Source organism: Pristis pectinata, chromosome 5, assembly GCF_009764475.1.
Source record: "Pristis pectinata isolate sPriPec2 chromosome 5, sPriPec2.1.pri, whole genome shotgun sequence".
Lineage (NCBI taxonomy): Eukaryota > Metazoa > Chordata > Chondrichthyes > Rhinopristiformes > Pristidae > Pristis > Pristis pectinata.
The window spans coordinates 101,045,779-101,064,634 of record NC_067409.1 but is presented as its reverse complement, the minus strand read 5'-3'; the positions used below and the strand labels follow the sequence as shown (position 1 = coordinate 101,064,634).

General features: G+C 38.1%; 1 protein-coding gene across 1 annotated transcript in view; it reads left to right on the top strand.

Annotated features, from left to right (window-relative positions):
• Positions 1–18,655, top strand: part of LOC127570323 (inactive ubiquitin thioesterase OTULINL-like) — a 33,605-nt gene extending 14,950 nt beyond the window's left edge. The window contains exons 2-8 of the mRNA XM_052015769.1: positions 31–187; positions 2,256–2,278; positions 2,390–2,481; positions 6,899–7,048; positions 10,697–10,822; positions 12,769–13,038; positions 15,615–18,655. Of these exons, the coding sequence (XP_051871729.1) occupies positions 31–187; positions 2,256–2,278; positions 2,390–2,481; positions 6,899–7,048; positions 10,697–10,822; positions 12,769–13,038; positions 15,615–15,794 (998 nt within the window). The 3' untranslated portion in view covers positions 15,795–18,655. The remainder of the gene's footprint in view (positions 1–30; positions 188–2,255; positions 2,279–2,389; positions 2,482–6,898; positions 7,049–10,696; positions 10,823–12,768; positions 13,039–15,614) is intronic.
• The last annotated feature ends 201 nt before the right edge of the window (positions 18,656–18,856 follow it).

The following is an 18,856-nucleotide window of genomic DNA, read 5'->3' as shown; positions in this document are numbered from 1 at the left end:
AAAATTGGTGATTTTTTTTCCCTAATGCAGAGACAAAGATACACTCCTTAACTCGTGCATTCTCCTGGATTATTGGTTGGACCTGGAAAAAGCTTCCAAATCCATTCATTGTTGGAATAGCAGCAATTTTGTTAAGTTCATGGTTTGTCAGAACACCTTACAAATGGGTAGGATATCTTCTAAAGTGGTAAGTTTACTGATTTTAACTGACATTACATCATATGTCAAGCTGTTGTGTTGATCTAGCTAAATCTTTCCATGCTCTTTTTGTAATCTGCATCCTTCTTTTCTCTCTTCCTTCATTCCAAGTTAGATTAGCAAGGTGTTATTTCAGTACCCCGCATTCAAACTATACCAGTGTCGTCCTCCTGTCATCTCCTGAAATTCATTAATATGTAGCTAACTGCTGCTCTGAATACACCTATTGTTCTCAAAACAAAGATAGTAGGTCTCTGCCTAAATTCATGGTGATCCACAGCTATAATTTCAGATAGTAACAATGAGAAAAACAGCACAGTAAGTTTTTATCACCAGCAGAAGCTTGTAGGAGTTTGTCCCTCTAAATTTACTTCATCCTTCAGAATAATGCATGACCAGCTTGGACAGCAGCATCTGCAGAACAAGTATGGAGGTTCAAGAACAGTACTTTCTAAAGAACACACTGAGGCATGATTTGGCTGTGGTAGACTGGAAATTGCATTAAAAGGTACAACAATTCATAACAATGGCTGACTTTTGAAGAATGAACACAGTTCACGACGACTATATGCCTCTTTAAGGCACAAAAAGCCCCAGCTAACAAAACAAGTTAAAAGATAGTACTAGATCAAAGGAGCGTGCTTAGTTGGGAAAATTTCAGATCAGCAGAGGAGGACAAGGCATTATTAAGAAAAAAGAGAGGATATGAGAGTCATCTGGCAAGATCCGGCTTCTCCAGATAAGTAAAAAGAAAAATATAAATTAATTATGGGTCCCTTGCAGACTGAAATAGTGGAAATGACACAGAAATTAAGTAAATATTTTGTGATTGTCTTTAGAGAAGAACAGAAAACCTCCTGGAAATAGTGGGAAATGGCAGGAGGTGAAATAAATTAGCATTGGGTTTTAAAAGAAAGCACTGGAAAAATAAATGCAACTGAACGTCAGTAAATCCCCAGATCTTGATGACATGCATTTTAAGATTTTGAAAGATGTCAGTGTGGGGATATTCAATGCACTGGATGTCATCTTCGAAAATCCCATAGATTCCAGAATCCAGTAATTGGCCACTTTGCATATAATAATTGGATTGAGTGGAGTCATCATGGTGTTACGAAAGGGAAATCATGTTTGACAAAATTATTTTGAGGCTGTGGTTAGCAGAATAAATAAACGGAAACTTGTGGGTGTGGTGTAGACTTGTAGAAGGCCTTCAATTAGAGGCTAGTAAACAAAATTAGAGTTCTCTGTATTGGGGGTAATGTACTGGCATGGACTGAGCACCATTTGGTTAATGATGAAAGAACAGTAGGAATAAACAGGTAATTTTGGATTGAGAAGCTCTGACCAGTGAGATCGATGCTGAGGCCTTAGGTGTTCAGCAATGCTCTAGATGCAGCCCTGAACCCCACATCTCAGGCTGCCCCACCAGCCACAACCTGCCCAACAATAGCCCTCACAAGCAACCTCTTCACACTGAGCTATAGGATGATTCATTGCTGGGTTAGTACCACTGGAGGGCAGGGTTCATGCCGGCAATGGTACAGCAGCACATAGACTACAGAAGTCTTTTTTGTGAAAACAGGAAGTTATGTACCTACGAGTGTTCAGGCTGAGGTACCAAGAACTCTTTAATGAATCAGTGCTCTGCAGTGCTCTGGATACCATTGTATCCTTGTTTTGGAAAAAGTATTCAGTCAGAATATCAGCTACTGATACATATTTTTGGAAGAATTTCTGCTAATGTGTCTGTATCCTACTGATTAATGTACCAGAAATTCTTTTGTGTAGTGTAATGTGGTACGAGATTAAATCTTAGAGAAAATTGTGTTTTTTTTTAAACTATTCTGTCAGTCCCACAGATTGCTAAGTGGACTGTTATTCTTTTGGAGAATGACGTGCTAGTGCTGCAGTATCCAAAGGACTGTAATGCATGTCCTGATACTCAGCTCCATAATTTTTATTTGCAGTGTTACATGTCTTATAAGCACCTTTATTTACAAAAAAAATCAACTATGTAGAATTTGATCTTTCTTTCTCCCATTTTACCATTGCAGGCCATTAAGGATAAGAAACAGAAGTAAGAGATGATTTATTCTTTCTGAAGTGCTCATATTCACAATTTTCTTATGGTTTTACTCCAAAGATTAAGCAGTGGAATCATTTCTTTTTGTTCCTTGTTTTGATTCAGAAAACATTTCTGTTGATCCACCAGTGGATCTTTTAGAATATGCAAACATCGAATGGAAAGGAGGTACCAAGCAAGCTGAGAAGATGAAAAGGGTAACAATAGTGCATATAACTCTACTGAGATAACCATTCCGAAAATGCTGCCTTTTGAAACAACAGTGGGCTGGATTATATGGGGTAATATGTTAGTGCTGCTGGGTTCAGGATTTTGACTTGTGCTTGTGCAAATGTGGAAATCTTAAGCTTGCTGGCAGTTGTTTGCCAATGCTTTCCCAACTGTGCTGACGAGGTAGTCTAGGAATGTGAGGCCGTATCAATTCCTGGCACCTATACTTGGCAACACAAGTGGATAGGGTGATAAAGAAGGCATACGGTATGTTTGCCTTCATCGGTCGAGGCATTGAATATAAAAATTGGGAAGTCGTGTCTGGTTAGGTCATATTTGGAGTATTGCATTCAATTCTGGTCGCCCCAATACAGGAAGGGTGTGGAGGCTTTGGAGAGGGTGCAGAAGAGGTTCAACAGGATGTTGCCTGGATTAGAGAAAATTAGCTATAAGGAGAGATTGGACAAACTTGTATTGTTTTCTCTGGAGTGCCGGCGGCTGAGAGGAGACCTGGTGGAAGTTTATAAAATTATGAGAGGCATGGATAGGGTAGATAGTCAGAGTCTTTTTCCTAGGGTAGAAAGGTCAATTACTAGAGGGCATAGCTTTAAAAGTGAGAGGGGGAAAGGTTAAAGGAGATGTGCAGGGTGAGTTTTTATTTTACACGGTGGTAGGTGCCTGGAATGCAATGCCTGGGGTGATGGTGGAAGCAGTCATGGTAGTGACATTCAAGAGACATTTAGACAGGCACATGAACATGCAGGGAATGGAGGTAAATTGGTTTGTTATTGTCACATGACGAGGTACAGTGGAAAAACTTTGTTTTGCATGCCATCCATACAGATCATTTCATTACGACAGTCCATTGAGGTGGTACAAGGGAAAACAATAACAGAATGCAGAATAAAGTGTTATATTTACGTAGAAAGTGCAGTGCAGGCAGCCAATAAGGTGCAAGGCCATGACGAGGTAGATTGTGAGGTTAAGAATCCATCTTATCATAGTAGGGGTCCGTTCAATAGTCTTATAACAGCAGGGGAGAAGCTCTCCTTGAGCCTGGTGGTACGTGCTTTCAGGCTTTTGTATCTTCTCCCTAATGGGAGAGGGGAGAAGAGAGAATGTCCAAGGTGGGTGGGGTCTTTGATTATGTTGGCTGCTTTACCAAGGCAGTGAGAAGTGTAGACAGAGTTTATGGAGGGGAAGCTGTGGATAAGGATCAAGTGCATTAGATTAATTTGGCATTATGGATAGCGTAGACATCGAGTTCTAGGTCCTATGTTTTATGTACAAACAGGATTTACTGGTTAGGTCTGACGAACTGCTAGGATTTAAGATTAATGTTGGTACTATTCAGATTTTTTTTAATTATTCCAGTTGTATTTTAAATGTTTTTAATGTTTCAGTTAATTTTTCATTGGTTCAAAGTGAATAATAATTTGCTTAATGGTTTGAATGTTTTGAAAAGTCAGAAACATTTACAGATTTTGATTTCCAGCTAAACTGGGGATTGCAGTTTAGCCAGCTGTCAAAGCCTTTTCTTTAGCGTTTCTGTAGGCGGGGCTTATTCATCCATTTGTTCCCCAGCCCACAATCCCCATCCCTAATAACAGAAGGCCCAGAACTTGCCACTAAGGCTGGAGTTAGTACTTTCGAGCATATTAACCCGCAGAAACTCACACCAGGTAAGTCGATCTTTATTTTTGCTGCTGACTGTAAATTTTGATTCAATTAGTATGTTAGGATGTAACACTTTCCCAATCAAAATGGATGTTTGTGACAGTCTGCAACTGTCAGAGGTTGTGGGACTGTGCTCAACTATAGTATAGCAACTTCTACCTTTGAAATTCTATTTTGCTTAATTTTCTTTAGCTAGAATCCACTTAGATAGCTTAATTTGAATTGAAAAATCATCTTGCTGAGTGACTACTACATCAAGGAATTATTCTGTACATAATACTTGTACAATAAATTTCTTTTGCTTTCCTAGTTGGTTAAAGCTCAAATCAGTCCTCTGTCAGGGAAAACTTACCTCCCACATTTCTTTATTCTTTATTTAATAATGCATTGATGAGCAAATGTTGAAGAATTAAATATTTTTTTTCCTGAAGGTGAGATTTTGCTGATGGTAACTTAGTTTAAATGTGAAAATAACATGGTAATGAAATAATTGCTGTCGTGGCAACTGATGAAGCTCCAATATTGCATGGCAATTGTTCTCTGCTGAGATTTTTTTCTAAGATGGGAAACGTTTTATTTATATCTATCAAGAACCAAGCTATTAGACAGTTTCTGAAAAGTATTTTTAAAATTTGAGCTTAAATTGAAATTTTGTGGGAGATATATTCCTAGATCTCATCTAATCTTGCTTATTATTTTACTTACTATTATCTCTCTCCATTCTGGAGCAATGTTTATCATTAAGTCACTATTCACTACATCTTCAAGACTGCAAACACAGTTAGCTACTGAATTTACGTATTTTTCAAAAAATTATTTCAGTCTTTGAGATCTAATCACAATCCAAATTTAAAATATCAGAAAGTATGGTAGGAACTGGATTATTGTAAACTTCTTTAGAAATTTATGATCTTGTGTTGGGTTTCAGGAGTTGAAAATTTTATGGTTCTTTTTCCAAGTTTTTTTTAACATATCTCTATTGTAAATGGATAAACCTTTTTAATATTCCAGTTATATTTATGGACCTGCTAAAGTTTCAGTATCTAACTGTGAAAAATATACAGATTCAATTTCTATGATTACTGCCGTACTGCTTTTCTTTGTTTGTTCTGATACTGACCCGTGGAATGCCAGTGATATCCTATTCTCTTATTAACTATTCCTCGGCTCCACCAATTCTATGAGCTACTCAACAAGATTGATGATAAGCTACTGCTTGTTAAAATATTTTAAGAATTTAGAAGTATGGGATAGAACAAATTGCCCAGTTTTTAGCAGTACTATGAACCAGTCGTACATTTTATTTACACTAATCTATAATGTCAGTGTGAAATAATCTTGCTTTACACCAACACCAATTGACAGTGTCATTCTGTCCTCATTCCAGTGATAGAGCATTCCAGTGATCTCCCAAGTTTAGTGTTTGTACAAAGTTATCTTGCTTTCACGCCACTCCTAAACTTATGCAGCCTAAATGTGCTGTTGATAAACATAACCATTCAACTAAGAATAACTGTGAGCAATTCTTTCAGTGAAATTACACATTGGGGTGAAAATGATCAGGGATGATTACGTGTGCATTGTAGTGTGTTACCTACAAATATTAATATTGCATGTGATCTTTTGAGTAATAATTTATATTCATCATAAATCAGCACTGAGGTTTGTATGTTATGTGACTAGAATGCAGGAAAGTTGAGAACTTGCTTATTGATAAAATTGCATATTTGTAGTTCAAAAGGCTTAACGTGTCAATACCGTTCATTAATTTGGTGCATGAAATTTAAATCTTACTATAGTGCCCCCGAGTGCTAAACAAAAATACATGTAAGTATAATAACTGATTAAAGAATGGGGATATAGCTATTTGATTGTTATTGATATTAAGGGTACAAAACATAAAGCTGCTGGATCTGACAACTTGCATCCCACAGTTCTACAATAGATGACTTCAGGGATAGTGATGATTTTAGGAATGTGGGAACAAACGACCTTTTGATAATCACAATATGATTCGGCAGTGTCAACGTGGTTTTAGGGAGGGTAAATAGTACTTAACTGAGGATATAACTAGAAGGGTAGTTACGGGGAAATGAGTGGATATAGTGTATCTAGATCTTCAATAGATATTTGATAAGGTGTTACAGTAAGTTAGAGTTCAGAAGTTTGGAGAATTGGTTAAAGGGCCTGTTGGAATAAACAGGTCATTTTCACGTTGGCAGGCTCTTTCTGATGAGTAACGCTGGGATCACTACTAGGTCCTTTACTGTTTGCAATTAATGTTAATGACATGAAGAGGGATGGAATAATATTGCCCTGTGTTAACTGTGGTTTAGAGGTATGAGAGCTGAAGTTCTGAGCAGTACAAGGTTCTGACAGGGATGGACAGGGCAGGTACCAAGAGGCTGTTTTTTTAAATCTGGGCAGTGTAGAACCAAGAGATATAGGAAAGGAATTGGTCAGTTAGAATTAAGAAATTATTGTATGCATCTGGTTGTAAGTCTTTGCAATCTTCTGCCCAGATGCTCAGTAACTGTATATATAAGACTGAGGTTGATAGGTCTCAGACACTAAGGGAATAATGAGTGGCAATGTGGACGGGGCACAGAATCAGGTATGATCTTTTGAATAATGAAAAAGGCTTCAGGAGTTATGTGGCCCTGGTCTATTTCTATTTCTTATGTTCCTAAAGTTTGATAATGATGTGATCCAATTTCTATGTTCCAGGCTTATGAAGATATTTATTTGGTGCACCACATTAAACACATGCGAAGGATCAGAGGAGATAACTACTGCGCACTGAGGGCAGTGTTGTTTCAGATTTTCAGCCAGGGTATACCTCTTCCATCGTGGATGAGAGAACAGGACATAACCAAGGTAACTTGGAGCTTGCAAACCTGTTGTAGCTCAATGCATTGAATCGCTGAAAAACTGACTTAACTTCCAAAGCACATTTATTCATTACTTTTATGTGAAAATATTTTGTCTACATTTCAGCCATTCTTTGTGAAAACCTGAGGGCATATGGAGGACATGTATAATAAAAACAGAAAATGCTGAAATGTATATGAGCAGATCAGCAGAAACAGAATTAATATTACAGGTTGAAGACTTCTTCAAAACTGTGAAAGAGAGAATACAAATTAGTTTTAAGTTGCAGCAAAGGTGGAAAGGGATGGATAGGACAGAGCAAATATCTCTCATAAGATGAGTCAGTGTTGCCGGGGGGATAAGTTGTTGACGAAGTAATCTAGCCTGCTATTACTACATAGCAAATAACAGATGGAGTAAGTGAATATGATTGACAATGCTGCACTGTGTGTCCTTTTGGAGCCTTTGTCCTTGTTGGTAACATGATGATCTGGAAAGGCTTGCTAATGGGATAATGATTGAGACATATGAAATCAAATCCTTTTCATGATTGCTGTATACTGTTTGAATGATCTCTACTTTTGGTGGAGAATTGTTTTGGAACTACGCATTTCAGTCTTTCAATTATTCTGCTAACATATTCCATTGTAAGCAGTGCACAATGCCACCTGCTGGGATCCAAAGTTCAGTGGCCAAAGTGGCCAACAAGTCAAATTAACATAGAGGAACACAGTTCATGACCATTTTCAAGGAGGGAAGGGGAATAGTGGGAGGGATAACTGCTGTGATCCAGATGTTGTAAACATAATGGATTTTCTGAAAGCACTTCTACATTAATGTGACAATGAAGCAATGCTTGAGGAGTCCCCATTTTGCCAATGAAATCATTGCAGTTATTTTCCACATGTTGCAGCCAAGCTGACAGCCATTTTGTAGGGCCAGAGCCTTGTTACCAATTGCGATCAAAGTAACAGTTGCACTGATTTTCTATGCTTTTAGGTTGAGGTAGAGACATTGCATGATGCAGTTTGCAATACATAATTGTGTTAGGGAGGACGCACGGTCACTCTCCTCAAAGAAAGCTGAGTTCATCTCCTTTTCCAAGGACAGCAGGCAAGACAAGTGAGCCTTTTTTTTTCAGGAGAACTACACCACTTGGTGGTGGAAGGTAGCTGTCTGGCATTGGAAGAGACTTTAGATGTCCTTGGAGAATGACCCCAGCCATTTCTAGGTCTAGGAGGCATGGCTTCACGCCAGACTATGCTGCTTCTTGGGTGGCAGGCTGACAAGCAACTCAGGGCATTTTCTGCGTTCCAATAACTGCATTGCAAATATTTCATCTTAAGAAAGGACGTCCAGTTCATACTCCCCAGAGGGACTATTTCATGAAGCAGTGGCACCTTAAGATGCCTTTGAACACTGTTAATCTGGAGACATAATGGCAGCAATCTGACCTTGTGTGGCAGACATCTAAGATAAGATATCTTTATTAGTCACATGTACATTGAAACACAATGAAATACATCTTTTGTGTAGAGTGTTCTGGGGGCAGCCCGCAAGTGTCGCCAACTTCTGGAGCCAACATAGCATGCCCACAACTTCGTAACCCATACGTCTTTGGAATGTGGGAGGAAACCGGAGCACCTGGAGGAAACCCATGCAGACACAGGGAGAACGTACAAACTCCTTACAGTCAGTGGCCGGAATTGAACCCGGGTCACTGGCGCTGTAATAGCGTTACACTAACCGCTACATTACCATGCCTGCTGTGGCTGTCTGACATCCATTTCAACACAAGCCATTGGATGGCTTCTGTTTGTGCTGCAGTGGAATTTGAGACACATGCTCAGGGGCATTACCTGACTCTTAGATCCATAAGTGGTGAGATTGAGCTGGCTACTACCTCTAGACATTAGGCAAATGTGCATGCAAAGCTGGAACTGGACTTCACAGCGCTCAACATTACATCATGACTTTCAAGCAGACTTGATAATGCTTCTAGGATGTTGGTTTTCAGCCTCCACCAGTAGATGGCCCCTTCAAAATTCTCATCTGGGCTCTTTGGAGCAGAACTTGTGTGCAATCTCTTCCTCCAGGGAACTGGCACATCTTTAACCCTCACAGGTCACCAGCAATTCGCCACGTGCAGATTTCAAACTTACAGCAAGTGCAAGTAGCTGATCTGGTGGTTGAGATATGGATCATGTGACAGAGTTGTTCCTTCTTCATCAGTGCCCAACCCTCACCACCCTGCCAGATTCCAGATCTTGCCTATATGAAAGAAAAAAGACAGAAGGGTAGCGAAATGATGGGGGGAGGGGACATTAGAGTTGTGAGTTTTACACCAATATCTTGTAAACCAGAAGGATTTTTGGGATGATTGGGTGTGAGCAAACTATCATCCTTATTCATCTCTGTGTAGTCACTGGCCATGGATTCTGATAACTAAGCAATATCAGTGTTCCCATCTTCAAGGCAGTGAGCCATTGGACTTGAGCTCGTCCCCTACTGGTATGTAGTTACTGGCAAGGGTTAACCACCACCTTCTCCTGCAAGAGTGTTTTGCACTGTGTTTGAGTGACAGGATGTGATGGCTAAGATGTCTGGATGTGAAGCTAGGAGTGTGGATAAATCTGTGAGATTGTGATGAAACATATGAATGTTAGAGATTATTGGTAGGTGAATGATGTATTGCAAGGAACTCTGTGAGGTCACTGGTGTGGTTGGTGGAAGATTGGATTTATGATATATCCACTATCACGTTTGCCGGAACCTTGAACATTTTGTGGCTATGTTAATATCCTTGAGTCTTCAACCCTGGCAGATCCTCCTCCCATTTGTACTTAGGAGTCCATTGGTCCCCTGCGGGAAGAGGATCTCCCTCCTCCCCATTTCCCCGCAGATGAAAAAATGTCTTCAGCACTTGCATTGAACTGTTCAACATGTTTTGCAAGGCTCTGACTCTTACAAAAAGTGCATCTTTGTTAACATCAGTTATGTGAATATCAGGTTGGTTACATGTGAGTGCAGTAACCTTTGTTCGTTATCAACAGCACTGCAATGTAAAATGATTTTAAAAATGAGAAGATTGATAGTTATGTATTAATAATTGTGAAATTTGTGACTGCAATGGTGTTAAAGTCAAGTCCCCACAAGTAGCATTGCTCTATATATTTGTTTCTATGTAATACCTAATGGTTACCATGATCACCTGTGATGTTTGATTCAATAAATCCTGCTTGTGAAACAAATATTGTGAAAAACTTTCTGTGCAATTCTGTTTTGAAAAATTACATTTTCTTTTCACCATTATTCCTGTACTCCATGAACGCATTTGACTTGTAGCTTAAAAGCATGGTAGCGTAGTGGTTAGCACAACGCTATTACAGCGCCAGCGATCGGGGTTCGATTCCCGTCGCTGTCTGTAAGGAGTTTGTACATTCTCCCGTGTCTGCGTGGGTTTCCTCAGGGTGCTTCAGTTTCTTCGCACATTCTAAAAGACGTACGGGTAGGTCAATTTGGGTTAAAAACGGGCGGCGCGGACTTGTTGGGCCGGAAGGGCCTGTTACCACACTGTAAATTAAAAAAAATTTAAATTTAAAAATTTAAATGTAATAGAGGTGATTTGTAATTGATATCTTTTAACTTTTCCAGTTACCAGAAAAAATATTTACACATGGCTGCAACTGGGTACAGCAATACAGCTTTGGTCCCGAGAGATACACTGGGAACAATGTTTTTAGAAAACTGCGCAAGTACCTGGAACTTTTGGAAGTGCAGGTAAGTGTGTGAAGTAGACACCTGGTCATCAAAGAAAGAAAGGACTTGCATTTCGACAGAGCCTTCTCTCTCATGATAACCAGTTAATTATGGTCAATTAATTACTTATGATCTGTAGTTTCTGTTGTTTTATCATTATCTTTAGCAGCCAAGGAAGGTAAACTAATAGCAATCCAATGAACAGTCAGTTAGTTGGATAATGAATGTGTTTAGAAGGAATTTTGTGGATATCCCAATCAGTGCAAACCATAACCATCTGTGAATATAGAAAGATTGACCGTCCATTATCCTCATTAAGGGGATTACAACTGTTTGATACTTTATTTCCTGATAAATAATACAAACTAACAGCAAATTGAAACAAAACTGGTAATTTGAAATGCTTTGTTTGAATTTAGGTTCTCTTTAAACTCTCAAATAGACTGTGATATTGGACTTTTATACATATTCCCAACAACTGTTTTTGATTTATTGAAGTAATTACTTGTTAAATTTTCTTTCTAATTTGAATCCTTTTGGATTTAAATATTTCCTCATTTCCAATTATTATGACCCTTAATTCTATCATCAAGTATCCATTGCGTACCTTACTGAATTCAAATTGAAGATTCACATGCAGTAGATCTCTTTTGTCAATAGATCCCAATTTTTGCTCAAACTTGTCAGCTATGGATTGACTTTCAATAATCTATATTGTCTGGCTTAATTTGCTCATGCTATACCAAGTGAGTGTTAATCTTATGCTCTTTTACAGTGTCTAGCTTACCCATTGCCAGTATTATTCAAGTGTGTCTTGAATAGTGGTGATGCTTAATTTTTCTAAATTCTATGTGAAGCTTTCCCAAACAAATTTTGGAATATAGTTGTGAGATTTTGCAAAGGATTCAAATTCACACCATACTGATAAATATATCCACGCTTTTGCTGAATATAGAGGCCTCTTTCATAAATCTCTTTCAAATACAAAAGCAATTTGCAATTATTTTGTACTTTTTTAAGATAGAAAAAACAGCCAAAGACACTTCAAAGAGGCATATCCAAAAATAGAGAAGCAGCACCACAATATCCCTCGCTAACTGCTCATCATTTGAAATTGATACAGCTGAAAACATTCCTATGAGTTATTTTATTACTTAATGCCCCTGGCCTTTTATGCAGTACATTTAAATTTGTTTCCTGACCTAGAATCAACAACTGAGTTGGATCAGAGTCCATATTCTTGCTTTTTTTTTAGAAAGGTCGGCAGCATTGTAGCAAATTAATTGCTACATGAAAATGACCTAGTAGTTTCTCACAAACTTTCAATGGTAAATTTTGGTACATCACCATCTTCTGAATAGGGAAGGAAGGGACACTCTTGCTTGGAGAGATCACCAGGATAGCTAGTGGGGAAAATGGACATTGGCACACTGGGCTGTTCTGAGGTCAGAGATAGGATTTGCTGTACTCTGCATCCTCCTGGACAATACCTTTCTCAAAATGAGAAGACCTCCTTTCCCCAGTAGAGATCTACTTGGGTATAAAATTAAAACCTGACCTGACCACTGCCAACCCTGACCCAAGTACTTACTATTTTTTCCATACCCTGCCTTCCCAACTATCACCATAAATAATCAATAACATGCCATTGATCTGTTTGGGCTGGTATGTGATGCCCAAACTGAACTAGACCCAAATGTTTTATCAGAATATGCATCCAATCTAATGCATATAGTCACGTCCTGCCAGACTCCAATCAGGTAGCAGGACTCTATTCTCCATCACTAACATCATACACATTTTAAAATACAATTTAATATTTGTTCCCCTTTGGCCAATGGGAGGCTTTTGCATTTGTATCAATCTTCTGGATGTCTTACAATTCATCAATTTACTATGCTTCATAGATAAATATTTAAAGCAATTTGTTCTGTTTTACTTAACAAAATCTATTCTTTTTATTCCAGTGGGTCAACATTCATGGAATTAAAGACCAAGAGAAAAGAACAGAAATGTGTATGAAATTATTCAGTGAGCAAGAGAATGAATACAAGATGTATGAAGCCATGAAATTCCTTATGTTGTACACAGTGTTGGAGCTCCATGAGGACGTAAAAGATGGAGGAGACGTTCCGAGCTTTTGTTCTATTTTCTTTGCCCGAGATTCCTCACCTGATCCTCTGAGTTTTATGATGAACCATCTGAACCAGGTTGGTGATACAGGTGGACTGGAGCAGGTAAGTAGCTGTGATTGTGTGGTTCCACTCCCATTTTTGTTATTAATGTAAATGGAAAATTCTCGTGCTACATCTGCATTTCAATAGCACCATTATATGGCCAATATAAAACATTCAGTAAATGGGAGTCTGAGTCTCGGCCAGTTATTGGCTGCTTTATGATGTAGTATCATGTCACAAATATTATAATTATGGATAATACTTACACATCAACAGAATAGCAGCCACATATTAACTATATCAGGATGATGACATAAGCCACATGAGACCACTTGAATAACGACAATGTAGCAATGCACAAGCAGTCTAGTAGAAGATGTAGCAGATGGCTGGATACACTTTGTAAGGGATCAATTAAATAAGCACTTGTCTGTTTCAGCAGATCAAATGGTGTATGTATAGATAATATTTTCCTTCACTATTCATTTGAATACCTTGCTGTTTAGCAACTGCTTTGAGCTGTTTAAATATGGAATGTATCAGGTAAATAAGAAGTACCTTTGTTTGGAGATTAATATTACATAACAAAATTTCTCATGTTAATCTATTCTAGTGGTGTGCTGAACATAGCCATGTGGTTATTTTGTACAGCTAAAGCCCCTTCCCCTTCCACGCTAGGAAATCAAAGATAACATCATTAGGATCAAAAATGAGTAACTACCTCCACGAACCCTTTTACTTTGATCACCTATTCTTAACTCGAACATTGAATTTTTATCCCCAAGTCTGAGATTCTTTGTTTAACTATGCTCTCAACTAGTACTCAGTGATTGGTACCTCCTCACGATTATTACCCACTATACCTGTTCATGCTGCAGTTTGTAATCTTATTCCACCCCTTTCTTCTCAGTGACTTCCCTAAGACTCACTTCTTGATTGCCGACTTATTCAAAGTCTGACGTCAACAGTTGCTGGACTTGGTGCTAGATCCAATTGTCACTGCTTTCCTTTGTTTAGGCAGAATTGCACATCCTTCCAAAATTTGTTTTTAACTCCCACTTCATCAATATTCCCTGTCAATCCTTCTATTAATCATAGAATTATACAGCACAGGAGCAGGCTCTTCGACCCACCTAGTCTCTGCCAACATTTTTGCCCATCTATACTGTATCTTTCCATGCCTTGCCTATTGAAGCGTCTGTCTAACTGGCTCTGAAATGTAATGATTGTATTGGATTCCTCCACCACCTCTGGCAGCACAGTCCAGACATCATCCACTCATTGTGTTTTTTAAAACAAAATCCCCTACTTCTCGCCTTTAAAACGATGCCAACTTGTTTTTGATACCCTTTACATGGGAAAAAGATATTGACTATCTACATCTCTCATAATCTTGTGTCTCTATCAGGTCATCCCTTGGCCTCCTTTGCTCCAGGGAAAACAAGCCTAGCCTATCCAGTCTCTCCTCGTACTGAAATCCTCCAATCCAGGCAACATCTTGGTGCATTTCCTCTGCACTCTCCCCAATGCAGTCACACCCTTCCTATAGTGGGGTGACTCTCTGCAAGTGTGGCCTAAACAGTATCTTATAAAGTTGCAACATAATGTCCCAAATCTTGTATTCTGTGCCCTGACCTATGAAGGTAAACATGCCATACACTTTCTTCACCACCTATCCACCTGTGTTGCCACTTTCAGTGAACCATATTGAACTATGAGAGTCTATCCACCTCTACCTGGCTAGGTTTTAACATTCACAAATTTGTTCTCGTCACTCTGCTCCATTTGGGTCATGATAGAGTAACATAGTAGTTAAATTACTGGATTAGCAGCCAGAGTTCTGGAACTTTAATTCAGAGATGCAAGTTTGAATCCCACCACAGCAGTTTGGGAAATTCAAATTCAATCAGTTAAAGAAGTCTGGATTATGCTTAGAAAAAAATCTAATTTCAGTAAATGATAGCAATGTAACTATCAGATTATGGTTAAAAAGCCATCTGGTTCACTAATATCCTTCAGGGAAGAAAATCTACTGTAAGTGACTCTAATCTACTTCCTCTGTTCAGAGTTAGTTAGTGAAGGACAATGAATGCCAGCTACGTCAGCGATGTTTGTAAATGAATAAATTAAAAAAAGTTTTGCTTCCAGCATTATCATGCTTGCAGAACCTTTTTTTTATCAATACCTCATAGATGTGGATGTTTGTCTCCAAAGAATATTTTACCTATGGGTTCAATGATGGCTATTGAGACCATTCTAAGATTACAGACTCTGCTGCAATTTGTATGTATATTTCTGGATAGGATGCATGGGCCTAGATGATTGTACTCATCACCACAGTTTCTCCTTTTCCTGCTTTTCCGCATCTTGTTGGCATCCTATGGTTTCAAAGTGTTGAGATCTTTGTGTTAGCCTGTCAGCTCATATGTGGGCACTGACTCCATGTTTGATGACGACAGCAAGGGATAAACAAAGGTTGGAAATAGTATGGCAAATAATGAAGACAGAGACCGTTTTGCTTTGAGGCAAGAAAAAAAATCTGGACAGAAAGGATGGCATTTGTATTGTAATACTTCATTTTTCTTGACAAAAATACATTTGACAGATGAAATCATTATTCCTCTATTTATTTATAGATTGAAATGTTTCTCCTTGGATTCACATTTCAATTGAAGATCAGAACCTTCAGACTCTACAAACATGGTACTGAAGAATTTGTATCATGTTATCCTGAGGACTGCCAGAGGGAATGGCATGAAGTTCTTATTCTGACTGAAGATGACAGGCATTATAATGTTCCCGTTACCTGCAGCTGATTGACATTATCAACATTCTGTGGAAACAATGGCTACGATTTAAATGTATGTAGTGTTTATATTGACTTAACGTATTTTTGCTAATTGTTATGTGGAACCAAATCTATCACTTTTATTGAAAATTTGTTGAACAGGTGCCTGATGTTCCCAACATGCTCTAAGCCTAAAAGTTTCCTGAAAGGCACAAATTTGATTTAAACAATGAGAAACATTTAAATCAGTAAAAAAAACAAAAGAATATTGCACAAAGTATGAATTAATTGATAGAACATGGAACAGTACAGCACAGAACAGGCCCTTTGACCCACAATGTTGTGCCAACATAGCTAATCCCTCCTACCTACAGAATGCCCATATCCCTCTATTTTCCTCTCATTAATGTGCCTATCCAAACCCCTCTTAAAAGCCTCCAATGAGTTTGCCTCCACCATCCTGTCAGGCAATGCATTCCAGGCATCTACCACTCTCCAAGTAAAAAAATATACCCCTCACATCTGTTCTGAACCCTTCTCACCTTAAATGCATGCTCTGTAACAAATGATGTTACAGATTTTTTTCCCCTCCTTATTCTGCCATCTGTGTCCTGGCTCATCACCTCCATTTCAAATGCAGCACTCCATCCTTTGAGATATGTGAATGGAGACAATGTGCTCACTGTTATCCTGATGCACTTTTACTGGATTACTGATAGTCAGCAAGTAATGTTATTTTTGGTGGAATGAGTGTTGTCAAGGGCAGACAAGAGAAAGGAGGACAAATTCTGGAATACACATCATCCCTATTCTGGAGTTTCTGATCACCCAAAAACTCATCTGTCCTCTGCTCATACAAAGCAGACTTGAGCACAAATGGATGGTGCCGAGGGGTTCAATTTCCACAACTCTATCCCTGTTTATGTTTAATATACTGCTCTTCTTCTAGTAAAAGTACATCATTAACTGAAAACCAATAAATCTGTTCAGCGTACTGAGGGCAACTAAAAGGGTTTTAATAAAGCAAACAAGCCACTGTGGAAAACTATGTTTAGACTGGAGTTGATTAATCATTTGGACTTCAGTACAGAATTCCAGTGGAATTTAGGATGCTGGTGCAATATAATGCAATGGGAGTTGGAAAGAAAAGTTAATTATTTTGCTTGTGCCTTCCCTTCCCCGCTCAACTGATCTGAACATCATGGCATTATGTGACCGAGTATGACATCTAAGGGCTCCAATGATATTGAGATCAGTAGGGAGTTGGGGCACTTGAAACATAACTAGTACGAAGGAAGATGATTCTGGTTGTTGGACGTTAATCATCTCAACTTTAGGAAATCACTATACATTGATTGGGATAGTGATCTCCACCCAACTATTTTAAACTACTTCCCTCCATTATAAGTTCATAAGTGGGTTGTTCACTAATGATTATATAGCGTTAAGCGTCATTAATGATTTATCAGATAATGAAGCATTCTTTGTGCAGTGTGACCTGGATAACATCCAGGCTTGGATTCATTAGTGGCAAATAACATTCGTGCCACACAAGTGCTGGGCATTAAACATCTTTGGGAGGAGAGTGCCTTTACACTTTCCTTTTTTACAATCAATAGCATTATCATTGACTAACTCCCATACCACCAATTTAATTAGTCCAGCCACACAGACATTGTAAATAGAGGGGCATGGAGTACACTTCACATGCCAGTAAAATGCTCTCTGCTTGTTGATACCACTGTAGACTTAATAATCTAATAGTAAACCAGGAAGAGCTTTAAGCCACCTGGATTTTAATGCTTAGAATTTCCTCTTATATCTTCAAATCTCAAAATTAAATGTATTCAGTCTACATTCGAAGGTTGTAACAAATGACATACAAATGTGGGTCCTTCCTTTTCTCTTTTATACTAATAGATGGTGCATATGTTATTGTGTTTCTTTTCCTCTTCACCCTGCTGTCCTCCTCCTCCCTTGCAGCATCTAAGGAATTTATCAGGTTTGCTTAACATTACATTTTAGCCTGTATTTTTGTATACTACTGTAATAACAGGTGTCCTGATATTGATAACAGTGCATTACATAGCTTTAACGGGATTTCTTTGCTTCTCTGTAGCACAGAGAATGTTTTCACAGTTGTTTTATTTTTGGTTTATAGATGCACATAATAGTCACTGGGGTTAAAATACTTTAACCTAAATTTTCATTTATTCTATAAAGTAGTTAAATTGAACACTTTCAGTAAGTTACAAGATTATGAACAAATGGGCAGTCACTTCAAAATAATTAGATGCGTCATAAAACACTTATTTTCTATTAAGTCTCCTATGTCTGTCGTAAAGAATTTTTTTTTTTCATTTTGGTTACAAAAAAATCTACAATTGCCAAGCAAAAAAGAAACTATTAATAGTTTTATGTTGTTTTACTTTTGATAAATTGGGAAAGGTTATACATTCCATAATATTTAGCAATCTTAATTACTTTTGTACTGTAAAATAAAACAGTACCTATATAACACATCATGGAATTCTTTATTCCAAATATTTGAAATGGGGTTATTAAAAGATTTTCTGTTTAAGAAAGAAAATGTACTGAGATGTTTGTACATGTGTGTGTATATAGATATATATATTCTATGGCACTAAACTACTGACAAAGCCAGATTTCGCAAGCTTCTTTTGACAACAGATGCCTTTTGTTATAGCCATCTATCATGATTTGTGTCAAGCTTGGGGCGCTATTACAGAGCCAAATACTGTGATTGTTGTATAAATATGGATTTTAAATTGTATTCAGTTTTTTTATGGAAAGTGCAAATCGAAACAATCATATTGTGGAATTAACATGCTGAAATTGGTTATGAGCAATAAAGTGTTTTGTTTTAAATCTTTCATTATTTTGTTTTCATAGAATCATTGGGCCAAAAGGGCACAGAAAATGCCCTTTTGGCCCAATGGCCACGCCATCAATGCTAATCGCTTTTGCCTGCATTAGGCCTGTATCCTTCTGTCTTTCATATCCAAGTACCTGTCTGAATGCCTTTTAAACAATGTAATTGTATCTACCTCCAGCACTTCCTCTGACAGC